The following is a 17044-nucleotide window of genomic DNA, read 5'->3' on the forward strand; positions in this document are numbered from 1 at the left end:
TTAATAACAGTTTTGAAAATTTAACGGATTTGGGGGCCAAAAAGGGCCCAAACTATACATAGTTCTTTTGGGATTTTTTCATGCTAGATAATTACTGAACATAAAGGTTTAAGTTTAAACGTATTTTATTGCAAACAAATTTACAAAAGGATCGGACACAAGTTATTACAACTTATAAAAGCCCTTTCCCAACAACATTGACATATAAATAATTACAATTGCTTTAAATACATATAAAGTTAGATAATGAATAAATATATGAATATATTTTTAGAGAGAGAGAGAGAGAGAGAGAGTGAACATAAAATCAAGTACTAAACTTCATTATCAGAGAAAGTAATGAGTATAAATAATATCTTTATACCACATATATATACCTTATTATATATAATATATAATTTTAAAGTAAATGTACCCTCGTAAGCAGTTTCTAAATGTTTTCTTTTTGACATATTTTATGTACATGTGCACACATAACTTACCAACATCGTGTAAGTAATTTGTTACTTCTTCTGTTTCAGGGAAAGTATGCAGAAGCCAAACAGCATTATCTATTGGTTCTATCTATGGATCCTAATCACACTATAGCTAGAGATAATCTCCTTAAACTGGAGCGTGTCTTAAGTCAGGAGAACTCTAAGTTGTAAAGGGAGACAATTTGATCATGCTGTAATGCTTTCAAAGTCAGAGATAATCTTCACTGTAAGGGCAGGTAATCTGATAATCAATCCCAATTGAACTTAACGTGCTTCCTAAATTAGAGAACCCTTGACAGTAAGGGGAGACAATCTCTCCTAGCTGGAATGCTTCCAAAGACAGTGGAAAGCTAATTTGTGCAGATTTATAAGGAAGGTGATCTTGAGACCAAGATGTGTGTAAGGCTGTGAGGAGATATATATAAGTATTGTAATTGGAAATAATGGGCAACACCTTGCTTGAGCACATCAGAGTCCAGTCAAGAGATCAAGAACTCCCAATGTCAGTCAAGTCTCAGTGGCAGTAACTGTGAACTCTGAAAATCCACATAAAATATTGACTTTTAGCATGAGGAGAACTATTTACTTAAGTTGGTCCTTGTATTTGTGAAGAGAATTTTGGATGGGATCATTTTCAACATACATGAATACTTCCTGTAATTTTATGTGTGGAGAAATCTTGCAGGCTAAGGGGAGATAATCTCTTCAGGCCTAAAAATTTTCTGTATGAAATGTCTACTTTTTAAGGGATTATATTACCTCATAATGGAATTTTTCCATTTACGGTATAAAGATAATTAAGGGGGAGATAATCTTATTAAAAGGAGAACACTGAGTAACTGTAAATGGGTGATCATTTCATTAAACAAATAAGTGTGTGTTCTAAGTATTACAGTTTTATCTTGACAAAATTATTTTACTCCATCCCCTCAAACTCATTATTGGTATAAAATGTGCCAAGCAGTTGTGAATAAAATGGGGAATTAATTGAAGATAATGTTTTTAATCTTTATTTGAAAAAAAAGTATTAAAAAACATATATTATTATTCCAAATAGGCTAAAAGTCAAAATATTTTATTTCAGGGGAAGATAATTACATGCTGGTTGTTTCATTTCATTTATACATATACCGGTAATTACATATTTGGTATGAGTGAATTCATTATCAATAAAAATAATGGTTTAATAGTACAGGTGTATACACATGCTATGAGTTTTAAATATTAAAACCTTAATTAAAGACTACATGTATGAAGTCATTTTAATGGTAAATTTTCTTTTTATACGTATATAAATTTTCATGCGCATTGTACATTCATAATAGATTCAAATTATTCAATGCCAAAAAGTTCAGAAGATATATTTTAAATACATTCATGCCATTATCCTTTTACTTTACACAGTATCATTTCACATTCCAAAAATACTAGCTGTCATTGGTTGTCTCCTTCATATCTTATTTTTCATACACCATCAGTAGCATAATTGTTTACATATTTGTTAAGAGATGATGTTAATGCCAATCTTGTCATATTTGTATTGTCTCATAAGATTTCATATACAAAATATGAGCACTGTATTTTTTCATTAATTTTTGTGTTACATTCCTGTTTCATTTAAATACCATAGTGATTGTGTTTTGCAAAATTGGGGTTATAAATGTTTGATACTTAATTTACAATCTACTTGATTAATCTTTTAATTTAAATAAAATGCTGTTTATGCTAAAATTGAATGTTTCTCCCTTAAAGATGCTCCACCGCCGACAAATAGTATTTTTTCACTATCAAAAACAGGAGCAGACGATTTAGTATTTTTCTTCAGTTACAAAAATAACTTACTTTACACCATTACCACAATTGAAAAGTTTGAGCTTCTTATTCTACGTCAAGTTAAAAATATGAAAAATAATTAATTGCATCCCGAAAAAATTCCGACGCACTATATCCTATATGGAATGAAGTACTGATTGTGCATGCACCAAAGGCAAAATGAAAATATATATATTATTTTTTGTGTTAATTAGACATACATACACACGATTGAACACCAATTTTTGTTCAAATAATGAATATCATTCATGCTCTGACGGCGGTGGAGCATCTTTAACCAATAACATATAGCTTTTTGACCATAATTATAGTTCCAAACATTGTGTTTGTGTCATCAATTTTCATATGAAACATCATGAAATTATTCCAATACAAATATTCTTTAAAGGTCATGTAAATTTACAAATAAAGTAACGATTATTATGGTAGAAAAAAAAACATCATGGTAATTGCTACCACAACCACTAAGTAATCTAGGAATAATTTGAACTTCCTTGCTGAATGTTCCAAAATATTTTGAATATAATGTACAGTGGATTGAAATTTTCATTACATTCCTAATTAAGTTACATGTTATGCATTTCAGTATATGAAAATTAATATTTAGTGCTACTGATTCTGCAGGTGCATTTTATGTAGATGCAAATTAAACATATTGATGTGGTAAATGTACATGTTCACATTTAGTAATAAGTGTGAGGGCCAGTAACAAGAAGCTTAAGTTTTTTTATTTTTCATTTTGTAAAGATAATATTTTTTTCTAGAAACCTTAAACTGTAAACCAATTTATTAGGCACCTACCCACTTTTTAGGACACTTTAATTCTGTGCTTTACAGTCACAGTCATGTACATGTCTACCTACAATTCATTTTCTTTAATTCAAATCACTTTTAATACACAAGCAAAATATAAGTTTATCATATGTTTCTGTATATTTTAATCATATTTTGACTAGTTTTCATGTGAGTGAGAAAATTTGGATAACATATTGATGATACCTACCTAAAGTATTTGATAATCATGAAATATTCCAATGTGGGTGGGGGGAGGTAAATCACATAAGATAATCTTGAAATATCAGATGTGACAAATTGTTGATAAATCATGTTCTTCCTATTATTATGCATTCTGCTGAATGCAATATTCATATTGATGTGTGCATTAAGCTATTTTCTGAGTTGAGTAGGTGCTTTTATAAATATTTATCTAGTCATTGCAAGTGAATTATTTTTATTAGGGTATTTCATGTTGTAAGTTTAGCATTTTATAATGTATATTTTAATTTTGTATCAAATACCTTCAGGGTATATATAATAATATTCCTGAAATTGAAATGTACATTCTGTAACCCATTTGATTTAATGTACTATGATGCAGACTACAGAGTTAACTCCCTTGTCTTATTATGTTTGGGGGCTGCACATGTTTACCTACCTTTCTCAAATCATCGTGGTAGTCAATAAAGCATATGACAGAACCAAAGCAGTTAAACTTTAGAGTGTATGGCAATCTCCCAGCGAAAAAGTGCTGGAAATGTTAACTGTTCTTAGTATGTTTATGAAACACTAAGAATGTGTATAGGATGATGTCCAATGTTAGATAATATAATTATATATTGTACCTATATACCGTTGATAATTGTTTTGTTGGTCCATATTTCATTGTTAATGTCAGTTCTACAATATTTGACATAAAGTTTTATATTTAATTATGTCAAATGTTAAGATTTAAATTGAGATTTTTTGTGAAAATAGGGTTGTGAATGTAAGTACGGTGAGCCCTGGATCGTCTTGATGTCGATAGTCCGGAAAATTCCCAATCCAGACAGAAATGCTTAGGAACAGATTGGATTATTTACTAAGTAGATAGAATTTGGCAGTCCAGAAAATTTGGAAGAATTTGGCAGTCTGGATTTGAAATATGGATGGTTTGATCTACAGGAACACAAATATCCAGATTATCAAGGGTTCACAGTATTCTATAACTGAAGTGGACATTTTCCACAACGTTATTGTTATTATTGATAAATTAAAACCTTGTGTATCTTTATAATTAATTTTTGCTTTTAAAATAGAAAAAAAAAATAAAAAATTAAACAACTTTCACAATAACCTGTCTGTTTTTGTATCTTTGAAATTGTTTCATGATTTATACCTCTTTATTGTATCATATTACATGTATCCATAATTACAAAATGAAAAACAAAGAGACATTAATCAAATTAGAACATTTATTTTAACAACAATAAAATAATTCATATACATTCATCATACTAAAAGTGCATTTTTCTATAATTTTCATGAAAAACAAAGATAATATATTCCTCACCCATATAGAACAAATATTCTAGTACTGGGGATTACATTATCCAGGTACTACATTACATGTACAAACTGATTCCTGCGTTGATCGGATGATTTGGGTGTATATCTGTGCTCTGTGGATATCCAAGTGTTTATATTCTGTATTTGAATATTACAGAGTTATATCTGCCCTTACAGAAAGTGTATCAATTGTGAAATCATGTGTTTGCGAGCGTAACATCTTACTTTTCAGTGAAAATGATGTGAATTTTGCTCACAAAATAATGACTTCACAATAGATACCTATCTGCAAGGGAGACAACTCTGCAATTTTTAAAGACAGAATAAGAGATATCAATGTATATATCCAACTCATCTGACATTTCTCCCACTTTTATACCGGATACCATGTAGACAATACGTACTCATGATATATGATGCCAACTGTTATTCTGGCTAGAAGAAAACTATGGAACTGTTGCCATAGACATCCACATTTGTCTTCTGATCATCACTTTTATTGTTGGTATCCTTCTCAGAAGAAGTCTACTGTCATTCTGTCCACTATTTCCTGGTCACCAATCATCTGTTAAACAATATACAAATCCTAGTCTTAAAGAACATATTTATGTATATGAAAGAAGATTAAATAAAATTCTCAAATGGTGGCTGGATAGCACTTTCAAATTACTTGACATTAAAATAAAGCTAAGTTCAATCAGTGTCATTACTTATACCTTCAATATACATCATATTGCTAATAAAAAAAAATTGTTTGATTATTTTGGTCAATGTGAGTATTACATAGTAAACTAGGGGAGATAATCTAGTGTGAGAATTTAGATGCTGAAATTTCAAACCAGGAGGAAATAATCTAATATTTGAATTTAGCTTAGAAGTTTCATGAACAAAATGTGATTCTAGTGACCAGCTTAACTCAAATACCTATCTATAATCTATAATTTAGCTGTGGATGCCTATCAGAAACTAAGGGTCGAGTCCAACACCCATAAGGGGGAGATAATCTATATCTAAAAGCTGTTGTGGCCTATTAATGGCATAAAATGCATGTCGTAGCACAACACAATATGTCATGTTGAAAAAGGAAAATTAATACTGGGTAATATGGGTTCAGAGAGAAAAAAGTATGCTTGCTGACATCATCTTCAGTTGTTGAACAAATGTCAGTAATAGGATGTGGAGCAATAAACAGCATAATTGTCTTACCTTTTCAAATTCTGCAAATGTAATCTGACCTTTGGTTTCAAGGTCGGGATGATTCAGAGCCTTAAAGGTCAAAGCCAGAATATGATCATCAGAGATGGCAACAGAATAGAATAATTTGTAAAGGCGGAATAGTTCATCATGGGATAAGGAGTCGCTGCTGTAGATGTTGAATAGGTCGAAGATGACTGTTAGAAATAACAAGAAAAGAATGAATCAGTATAATGTCACAGAATTAAATGCTGATAAGAAGACTGGACAATCTCAAATGATCCTGCAGCTCCAAAATGGTTGTGAAAGCCTATTGTAATAAAGGTAACTGAGATTATCATTTACACTATGCTAAACCTACCTGGCATTGCCTTTTCTTTGCAATAGTTGTTGACCTTGGGTCATCGACAACATACGTATATTGTAATAAAATTATAATTATATGCACAGAAACTGATTAACCAACAAATGTACTACCAGTATATTACCCTGATATGAAGGATAAATAAATAACTATCTCGACTATATTGAAATCACAAATATATCTTACACGTACATGCGCTTCACCCAATCACAGAGTGGATACTGATATATGTACTCTTCAGGTACACTAAAAAAAACTAAAAAATTCTTTGGTAAATGTTTTTTGCGAGCAGCTTGACATGCAGATGTAACAATTTTATTAAGTATTTTTTGTCCCTATTGATAAAGTATTATATAAATGATACTTTTTGATAATTATCAGTACACTCTAATGTACTGGTAACATTGATTCCATATAAGATCATAATGTACCAGTATATTATAGTCTTAGCAACATAGTTAAGGGGAGATAATTACAATATCTAAACATAAAATAAATCTGGTATACATGCAAAACGTGAAAACATACACTTTTTCTTCTCTGCTGGAGAAACTCTATCACTGAGAAGAGCACACACTCGAAGGAAGGACTTGGGGTAAATCTTTAGTGAACGTTTGTCCAATAAACTGGCGATGATCGGTGGGGCCAAATCACTCCCAGCAAATTCCACCATAGTCAACATATTGTCATAAGATATTCCATCTGTTCCATCAGGGTCCATATCTCTATACCTCTTCATTAACCTCCTCAGCTGGTTCTCAGTGACTGTAACAAAATTAAGTTAACAAAGATACCTGGGCCCAGTTTCAACATTCCTTATATTAACTTAGGAATCCCTTAACTTAAATTTCCCCACAGAAAAGCATTACAGAAGTTAAGGAAACAATCTTAAGTTAAGCAGCCTGCCTTAAATTCTGTAATGCTTTCCTATGGAAAATTTTAGGTAAAGGGATTCCTTAACTTTAAGGAATGTTCATAAAACTGGGCCCTGAGCACAAAATTAATCATGGAGCACACATGTACAATACACTCAGAAATTGAAGAATATAAAATTTCGAAAACCCAACATATGGGTACTTTTGAATTCTAATTTGTGGAATAGGTGGATACACTGGTTGATTAGGTCTGCAGTCCATACTAGTGTAACTTGGTCATTCTGATCTATTAGATTTATATCCCTTCATTTCTCTGATCAGTAGCTTGTAGGATGTTTCCAATTGTTGTATTGTTATCTACAAAAATTGAAGAGTTACTCCAGAGACTGCAAGTACAGTAAAACCAAGTCTTTCGGGGTCCGAAATGACCAATTTCAACTTAATCACAACTTAATCCAACCTGTGTACAGAGATCATTTGGTTATAAAGTCAGGTTTTCCTCTTTCCCTTGGGCGTTCTTCATTGACAGGTTTGACTTTATTGCTAGCTCTATAAAGATTTGACAAATAGTTATAGAATCTCTTGGATTCCAATTTGAGTCTCCCATCGCCAGAGACCCACGGCTGATCGCACTACGCTACGCTACACTTATCACCCGTAGGCAAACTCCTTATAAAAACCTCGTAGGTAATTAATATGCATGAAGAATTTGATTGGTTCCAGTACATTTTTGTGAAGGGATTTCAGCCAACCATAGTAAGCGTTATGTACAGTATATGGCAGCACAACAAATGTTTGGGAACGCAATACTGTGAGTGCACGAGCGGTGTATACATGTGTATGTATGGGCCAGGTTAACTATGAACAAAAGCGTTGTTAGCTTCGTTCATAGCAGTATAGGTTTTTATTAGGTGTTTCTGTAATAATTTTATGCTTTATTAGGGCAGAAATAGGTATTGTCATATGAGTGTTTTATACTAATAGTCTTAATGTTATTAGGTATAAGGTATTTTTGTCAATGTTATCGTAATAACGCCTGGTCTGTATGACCTTGCACTTTAGTTTGGATGTCTCCATTCAGCTTATTTATTTTGTGCAGTTTATTTACACACTGGTTACAGACATGTCCGTTCACCAACTCAATAGATAAACACCGAAATATTTCCCCATATTGTTCTTGACTAGTTTTGGAAGATAGAGATCTGTATGATTTGTCCTTGATCGTTTTTATACAAAACTCACATGTTTTTATGGGGGCTGCCATTTTTTGTTTACTTTCAAGCTAATAAACCAGCTTTCATTCTGAAGAGTTCCGAACTATATATCAAGTATTCTAATTGGTCAATTCTAGTATGTGAATTAGCATATTTTACGAGGAGTTTGCCCACGGGTGATGAGTGTAGCATAGTGTAGTGCGATCACCCGTGGGTCTCCGACGATGTGAGTCTCCATGAGATAAATATTATAAGATTGAATTTTCCTGCAAGTCAAAGGTCTTCCATACTTGAAACTAGACTGTCATACATGTAATTAACAATCCAGCAAAAATACTTACATGGAGTTGAAGACAGCAGGTCATGGATTTCTTCCTTACTAAGAATGTCTTCTAAACTACTTGTCTCATTTCCCTAAATCACAAACAATATAATTGTACATTATGTACATTACATGTATATGATTGCCAGTTCATATAAACATTTCCTCAAAAAAAAAAGTCTAGTTAGTTGTGACACAGTACTTGTATTTCAAATAATGAAACCTTTATTGTTTAAACAAAAAAGTAACATTTGCAATTGGAACAAAAATGTTGCAAAATAATCAACTTTTTAATGTTGCTTTTATTCCAATGTTAGTTGATTATAGGGGAGACTTACCATAGCTTCTCTCCTTTAATGCTGATTCAAAGTAAAAAAAGCAACACTATAAGTCCATCCACTGTAATTTGTTTTCCCCTTCAAACACCAACATAATGAAGCTGAAATAAAAAAAAAAAAAATACAAATCCTGGAAATTCATTGCCAGAAAAAAGAGGTCTCATTTTGCAATATTGGCGAAACTGTAGTCAATTCAGGTTTAAAATATCTTTACTAATAACATGTACCACATGTATTTCATAAATTTTGTGCTATGTACCTCATCTGAGATAACCGAAGCGGACTGTTAGTAATAATAGTCATTGCAAGTGCAGCATGGTACCTACTCCAACAATGTTAGAGGTAAAGCATGACGAGACACTTTTGATCATTACGTCGTGTGTATTGCACATCAGAAGTTTCTTAATATCGAGATCTAATATTATTGGATTACATGGTACCATGGTGTAATAAAGTTACAATGGCCGGTTTGATGATGATGATGATGATGATGATGACGGTGATGATGTTCTCTCATTACAAATGAGAGTCAACTGGTCAGCTATTTTCATTTCGGAAGTTGTTTTGCTGACAGTCGATCGCAACACAACTTTCAAAGTTGGTGTTTTGTGCTATAAGCCACAGGAGGCCAACTCAATGAAAATGGATGTTGTCATTCATTTTTGTATTTGGTGGATGGACTGATGAGTATATATGACAGTCATGTGATTTTTTTTTCCAAAAATACCAGATTTGAAAAATTGTTAAAAAATTGGGATATTTACTATAAAACTCTAATTTTTCAAATCTGGTATTTTTGGAAAAAAAAAAAAAAATCACAGTCTGTTTTATAGTAAATATCCCAATTTTTTAACAATTTTTCAAATCTGGTATTTTTGGGAAAAAAAATCACATGACTGTCATATATACTCATCAGCCCATCCACCAAATACAAAAAAATGTATGACAATATCCATTTTCATTGAGTTGGCCCCCTGTGCCGCCGTACTCATCAGCCCATCCACCAAATACAAAAAAAATGTATGACAATATCCATTTTCATTGAGTTGGCCCCCTGTGCTATAAGCTAGCTTAGGAGTAGATGATGATGATGATGATGATGATTTATCATGATACATTGGTGAAACCAGTTTTTTGTGTTTATTTACTTATGTATCTATTAATTTATTTTTTGACTGAGAGGCCATCATTTCTCAGCAGTAATATGCCAATGGCAATGGCCATCCTCGATACTCCAGGGGTTACTATCGTTGACGTTATCTCTAACGTTACCCCTGGACTATCTCATAATCTCATAGTGACACTGGAGGCAAAAGAAGACACTGGTAATTCTGAACTTTGATGAACATCAAAGGAATCGAAGTTATTGTAGTATACTTACTTGCGTGTGTGTACACGAAACCAGATTTATAACAGCATGGAAACGGTTGTTTACATCTTTGAGATATCTTTCGTACCTTCAATTTTGAAGAGTTCTCTTCTTTTTTTAAACATTTCACCTTTGTTTGTTTACCTAGGCCTACATACTTAATAATAGTAACAATGCCATAAATCTTCCTACAAAATAACGAATTACTTCTGTTTTCATGCAGTTTCAGTTTGAAATTGTCGAAGATGAGTGAAATCTTATAAACAGAATGGTTTATTTACGTCTCGATTGAACGAGGGATTCCCTCAGCACGAAAGAAAGGAATCCCCTACAATTTGTGACGTCACTTCCTGTTAATTAGCTCGCAGGTGGGTGAGGTCAGAACGAGAAAAAACAGTGGGTGTTCGTTAAGATCGGCAGAACTTCGTCAACCATCATTTGTGGATATGTGTGAGGGAAGTCGCCGATTTACGTAAACGTCAGTTTTGTGGTTTCACTATGTTAAGTAGCCACCAGCTAAGTAATTGCGACTTGTCAAACTTCGATTCCTGTCGCGCCAACGATCGCGATCACCACTTCTTCGATATTAGAGACATGTCACCATCTGGACGGTAATCAACTAGTGTGTTTTAGACTTCGCCGTGTTTTATCATTTCGAATGTTGTTTTATCACTAAATTATGGATCAAAGAAAACAATAATAAGTGGGATATTTACTTCTTTGTGTGCAAACTTCAGCCATCACAATGATTTTAGTGTCACTGACAGTGTTTGTGATACAGGTAAGAATGTTTTTATTTACACCTGTGTAGGTAAGCTAATCACAGGTAACTTCAATTTATAATTGTATGTGTTTAATATGGCGGCTCCTCATGCAGTTGTTTTACAATATAAAGAAAGTGAACCAGCTATAGATCACTAATTAGTCCAATTTTGGAAAATTTAGACTGTGTATTGTCTAATACAACATTTTGACTCCTATCTGAGTCATGATAGTGTGACATGTTATACAGAATGTCCCCATGTAACATGCAGTGAATCTTCTACAAATGTATATAACCAAGTTGTATAAAATTCTCATGGAAATATAGCATGGTTAAGCCAGAAGGGTGATATATTGAAATGGTAATTTTTTAATTGATGCAATTTAAATCAAGCCGTTTTCAAACAATCAAAATATATAGAAAAATTCATCCATATTTTGCAAATTAGAAATTAAATAATAGAAGGGTAATTTTTTAATTAATTAGTTGATTTAAAATGAACAGTTTGATATACATATATAATATAAATGAAAACAATCTAAATAAGATGAGATAATCATGCACACACAATACAAATGTATGTCGAGATAGGTTTAATTTAGAATTATTATTACAAGTAGTATCAGGAATCAGCTGGTACTGTACAGTACTATAAAAATATAATGATTGGGTGGGGACATATGTCAGCTAGGATGTCATGTTTAATACAATAGCACACTAATGATAACGCTACTGTAGGTCACTCTTAAATAAATATGTGGATAATTAAGCACTTGGTAAACAACAGTCACCTACACACATTTGTGATGAGTTGATGACATATATCAAATGAATGGGGATTCAAATAAAGATTTGAAAATGAAATAAAGGTGTGGAATAAATATACATGCATATATCTATTGCTTTCATGTTTTCAGTGAATTCAATCAACAAGATAATTGTTATAAACTGTGTTTTTTTCTAAAATAAACTCAATTAATTTTAAATTGTACGGTAGTTAATTAATTAATGAATGGATCATAACAGTTTCCAGGTTAACTTTTTCAAGCGAAGTCAGCTAGAACAAGGAAATATTGTATAAGATACAGAATGTTTGAATAGAAGTGACACAGTACAATGACTTCCTGGACTGGACAATATAATATGTCAGAAGTGTGTCCATTTGTGTCCAGCACTGGATCAAGATCTATATCAATTAACCTGCCCAAGGTGTTTTACTGGTCGTTATTAGGATATGTTGAACTTTATCTCTATGTGGGATCAATATTTGGAAGATATGTCAAGTCAAGGATAAAAGAATAGCATTGGAAAGTCTGATGGTAAAGACTGGATTACCATATCAATTGGTATATACACACATATAAATGCCCTTTGAACTTCAGGTTGTGCCATGCATGTAATAAACATGTCCATAATACAATCATACATGTACACATGTATAAGGATACTAGGATGAAGACAGAACAAGGATATGATTCAAGGACCTAAACTAGAAAGCAAAATTATAGAGGGGCAGGTGTGGCTGAGTGATGTTTCCGACATCATATAGATACACTGACTGGAGTTGAATGTTTTATGATGATCAGGTTTTTTTCCCTGGGTACTGTGGCTTTCATCAGCCTATTTGATAATCATGGCACATCCATAGTAATTACTAGACAAACAAAACAATCAGTGTTTGTAGACATTGTCATATTTATACATTTATTGTTTCTTTATTAAAGGTTTAATGTTTATATGTATACCAATATCATATTTTGTTATGAAAAGAAATATAAAAATAAATGTTTACATAAATATCATATGGGACAAGTGCATGCAGATATTTAAACTGAAATTAGAATTTAAAAACAACTAAGAAAATAAACTCATATTACAGCTGAATGAACATGTGCAGAGCTAGTCCAGAACTGGAATTTTGGTGATTCTAAAATGACATCTACCATACGCCTGTGGTTATGTTTCCTACGATAGTTAAATGACATTAGCCATGTGCTGTATGTATACATACCAAATTATTTATGACTATTTATTGGGTCAATTAAGATAACAGTAATATATACAGTCTATATACAAACTGGGAAGATAAATGGGTCTGTAACAGAGACCAGCCTGACAGTCACACCCAATACTTGGTAACTGTATGTATTATATGATACTAGATTAATCAGGGGGCCTTGTACTGTAAGTGAAAAATGATTACACGGTACCAAAATATACATTTTGTATGTCAGCAAATATGCAACAGCACTGTAGTAAACTATGATATGTTTGTCCCAGCTATTTATGGCCAAGACGTTTGGGAGGGAAATAATGTGACCTAGCTTGCCTAATTATAAAAATATGAAAACAAGAACAATAATTACAGGGCAGCATGTCGCCCTGGTGGATTTTAAAGCTCAATGTTATATAAGTATGCACAGTATTGTCTTTCTGTCTAGAAATAACTTCTCAAGTGGACCAAAATCTTCTCCTAATTGTTTTGTTCCTGTATCGACTGACTCCAGCCATAAAGTTGTACAGCCTGTGAAACACTTAGAGTTATCAGTATGTCTACCAGTATCAACCAGTGATATTCATATTACCACCTATACATATGATTGGGCCAAAAACCAGATCCTATAAAGTTTCCAAAGATTTTTATAACTCAATTTTAATACTAGTAGATTATCTCCCCCTTCTTGATTATTTTAGATAATTTTGAATAAAATTATGAAAATGAATTTTATTGATTTCCATGCAGCTGTATGTCCTGTGATTGCAGGATAACATCATAATGTTATCCTCAAGTGAAGGTCTATAACTACGTCTATGATAGTCTATCCCTGCGGGCTGCTAAGTAATATCACATCATAGCCAGAGTACAGTCAGTGCATGGTGCCGGGGTATTTCCAGACTAGCTAGTGCCAGATATTTAGTTTCAAAGTATTTTTTTATTGTCTCCCCCTAGTTTGATAAATGAAACACTAGATTATTATCATTTCTACCACAATAGCCAGTGTTATTCAACTCTCAGGGTATCAAATAAACAATGCAGCTGTTGATTAACAATTTGTTTATACCACACGTGGTATAAACTCTGTACGCATTCTGATTGGCTGACACGGTGAACTTTGACCGAACTACGTCTTTCTGAGTGTCGTGTCATCATTTGTCGGCGTCATCAATAATTGAGTGACGTCATGCTATGCTGTGATCGCCGCTTGACGCCAAAACTGCTGTTGGATAGCGTACTTATTCTCGTCGTATTTCTATCGTCTAAAAGCGGATATAATTGTGGTAGAAACAGGTCACACGACTCGTGGCTGTTGGATATGGAATTTATTCCACACGAGTGAGTTATTTTTTAAAAGTTACAAAAGACACGAGCTTTAGCGAGTGTCTTTTGTAGCTTTTAAAAAATAACTTACGAGTGTGGAATAAATTATCTCCCCTAATTTGATAACTATGAGATTCTAGATTATCTCCCCTAGTTTGATAACTGCGAGATTCTAGATTATCTCTGCCTAGTTTGATAACTGTGAGATTCTACAATATCTCCCCCTATTGTTTCCCACAGCCCCGATTAGCATGGCACCGCGCCATGCCCCTTTTACCTGACGCCATGCCCCTATAGCCTAACGCCCTGCCCCGTTTGTCCCCAGTACATTTTTACTAAACTAACAAATTACTAGGCATTGGCTTAATAATTAAGTAAACAAAAGAGGTGTGAATTCCCCTGACCAACACCCCAGTGGCCCTAATTAGCAGCCTTGGGCTATTTCCACCTTGGCTTATGGTGTCACTTTTAGGTCTGTGTATTACGTAAGCTGAAGTCTGACTACAGATAGTGAGCATTACTTCATAAACAAATACTGCTTACAACCGTAAATTATTTACTCACGTTTTTAATGTTAAATAGGCCTATCTATATCCAAAGACGTATATGAGAAGGATAAGTCACACTGGGTTTTGGGGAAGTCCAAGGCAGGCGCTTTTGTGTTTGTGCACTGACCGTGACGTTGGGCGACGACTGATTTTCCTTTGATATCCGCCGGCGCAGCCTTTGATGTAGCGTGCGGGTGCGAGATGCTTACCGTCTTACTTTCTGAAGCGGGCCGTCATTTCATGAGCTGTCGTATTTTTTAACAAAAATTTAAGACTTATCCTCTAAATCTTCCGTTCTTAAAGCAAGCGATAAACGTTGTGGAATTTAATAAACTTTACATTGGTGTTTCATTTGATTCGATAAGATAAGTATTTGTTGAGAAAAACGGTTTTTATTACTGTTCATAGGTGTCTCGCGTGGTGTTTAGTAAGGTAAAGAGACAGTCACGAATCCTTCTCACTTATAAATCCTTGCTATATCTGATGGATGTCACAAGATTTGCAATCGTAATGGCCGCCATTTTGGGTGTATTGTAAAAGTAGATCCAGAGGTATTGAATTTCGTGAAATCATGTATCAAATATAATGGATTTTTGTGTGAATATTACAGAAACAGGATCGGTCTATTCCTAGGCGAAATATTAATTGTCACCGATTTTGTACAGTTGATATGTCAATGATTGTGAAATGTGTTTTATAAGAGAGATATGTCAATGATTGTGAAATGTGTTTTATAAGAGAGAACTGTCCGTCAGTTTGATTAACTTGTTTTTGATTATGTATGCAGATGATACAGTTCTACTCACTAAGTCACCAAAATCTCTTCAAGAAATGATTGATACGTTATATAAATATAATAACGATTGTAAGTTGACTCTTAATGTTGATAAGACAAAAATAATGATTTTCAGAAACGGGGGTAGACAGAGGGAAAATGAATATTGAACTTACAATAATGTTAACATTGATGTAGTCGACAAATTCAATTATCTTGGTATGTTATTTAATTACAATGGTAAATTTAAGAAAACACAAATTCATGTTGCAAATCAAGGAAGAAAGGCTTATTTTTCCATATGTAGTAAGTTGAAAAATCATGCATTTAATATTTCGACTCAGTGTTCTATTTTTGATACATATATTAATGGTATACTGGGATATGCAAGTGAAATTTGGGGACATCATGAAGCTCGTGATGTAGAAAAGGTGCACACAACTTTTGCAAAAATGTTCTTAGAGTAAATAAAACAACTTGTAATGATTTTGTCTATTTAGAACTAGGAAGGTTGCCTTTGTATATAACCAGAAAAATTAAAATGTTGAAGTATTGGATAAAACTAAAAGGTACTTCTAACTGTATTTTAAAAGAGTGTTTATATACTAGAATTGAAACTTCATTCAAGGTCAAAGGGGTCAGATAGGCTAAAATCTTTAAACAACTTCTTCTTAATAAGCAAGAGGCCTAGGGACCTGATATTGGGCCTGTGGCATGCTGGGATCAAGGGCTATCAAGTTTGTTCAGATAAATGAGCTTGACCTTCATTCAAGGTCACAGGGGTCAAATAGGCTAAAATCATTTAAAGACTTCTTCTTAATAACCAAGAGGGCTAGAGACCTGATATTTGGCATGTGGCATGCTGGGATAGAGGGCTACCAAGTTTGTTTGAATGAATGACCTTGACCTTCATTCAAGGTCAAAGGGGTCAGATAGGCTAAAATCTTTAAACAACTTCTTCTTAATAACCATGAAGGCTAGAGACCTGATATTGGACATGTGACATGTTGGGATGAAGCGCTACCAAGTTTGTTTGAATGAATGACCTTGACTTTCATTCAAGGTCAAAGGGGTCAGATAGGCTAAAATCTTTAAACAACTTCTTCTTAATAACCATGAAGGCTAGAGACCTGATATTGGACATGTGACATGTTGGGATGAAGCGCTACAAAGTTTGTTCAAATGAATGACCTTGACTTTCATTCAAGGTCACAGGGGTCAAATAGGCTAAAATCTTTAAACAACTTCTTCTTAATAACCATGAAGGCTAGAGACCTGATATTGGACATGTGACATGTTGGGATGAAGCGCTACAAAGTTTGTTCAAAT

General features: G+C 33.3%; 3 protein-coding genes across 5 annotated transcripts in view; 2 read left to right on the forward strand and 1 right to left on the reverse strand.

Annotated features, from left to right (window-relative positions):
- LOC138331066 (protein O-mannosyl-transferase TMTC1-like) overlaps positions 1–4375 on the forward strand; it is a 64790-nt gene extending 60415 nt beyond the window's left edge. Inside the window, exon 18 of the mRNA XM_069278526.1 lies at positions 522–4375. Within this exon, the coding sequence (XP_069134627.1) occupies positions 522–647 (126 nt within the window). The 3' untranslated portion in view covers positions 648–4375. The remainder of the gene's footprint in view (positions 1–521) is intronic.
- A 151-nt stretch (positions 4376–4526) lies between these two features.
- Positions 4527–10644, reverse strand: LOC138331085 (calcineurin subunit B-like). Of its 2 annotated transcripts, none has more exons than XM_069278553.1 (6): positions 10518–10644; positions 8942–9042; positions 8623–8695; positions 6721–6957; positions 5841–6025; positions 4527–5199 (listed from the first exon to the last, which is right to left on the reverse strand). In XM_069278553.1, exons 2-6 carry the CDS (start codon positions 8942–8944, stop codon positions 5149–5151), a joined length of 549 nt encoding a protein of 182 aa, XP_069134654.1. In that variant the 5' UTR covers positions 8945–9042; positions 10518–10644; the 3' UTR covers positions 4527–5148. The 2 variants fall into 2 exon arrangements, with proteins under 2 accessions (XP_069134654.1, XP_069134646.1); XM_069278545.1 differs by lacking the exon at positions 10518–10644 and adding an exon at positions 10323–10480.
- A 23-nt stretch (positions 10645–10667) lies between these two features.
- LOC138331101 (tyrosine-protein phosphatase 10D-like) overlaps positions 10668–17044 on the forward strand; it is a 47799-nt gene continuing 41422 nt past the window's right edge. For both annotated transcript variants that reach the window (XM_069278565.1, XM_069278561.1), the window contains exon 1: positions 10668–11091. In XM_069278565.1, the coding sequence (XP_069134666.1) occupies positions 11056–11091 (36 nt within the window). In that variant the 5' untranslated portion in view covers positions 10668–11055. The remainder of the gene's footprint in view (positions 11092–17044) is intronic.

The sequence above is a fragment of the Argopecten irradians genome, chromosome 1 (genome assembly GCF_041381155.1).
Source record: "Argopecten irradians isolate NY chromosome 1, Ai_NY, whole genome shotgun sequence".
In the NCBI taxonomy this organism is placed as follows: Eukaryota; Metazoa; Mollusca; class Bivalvia; order Pectinida; family Pectinidae; genus Argopecten; species Argopecten irradians.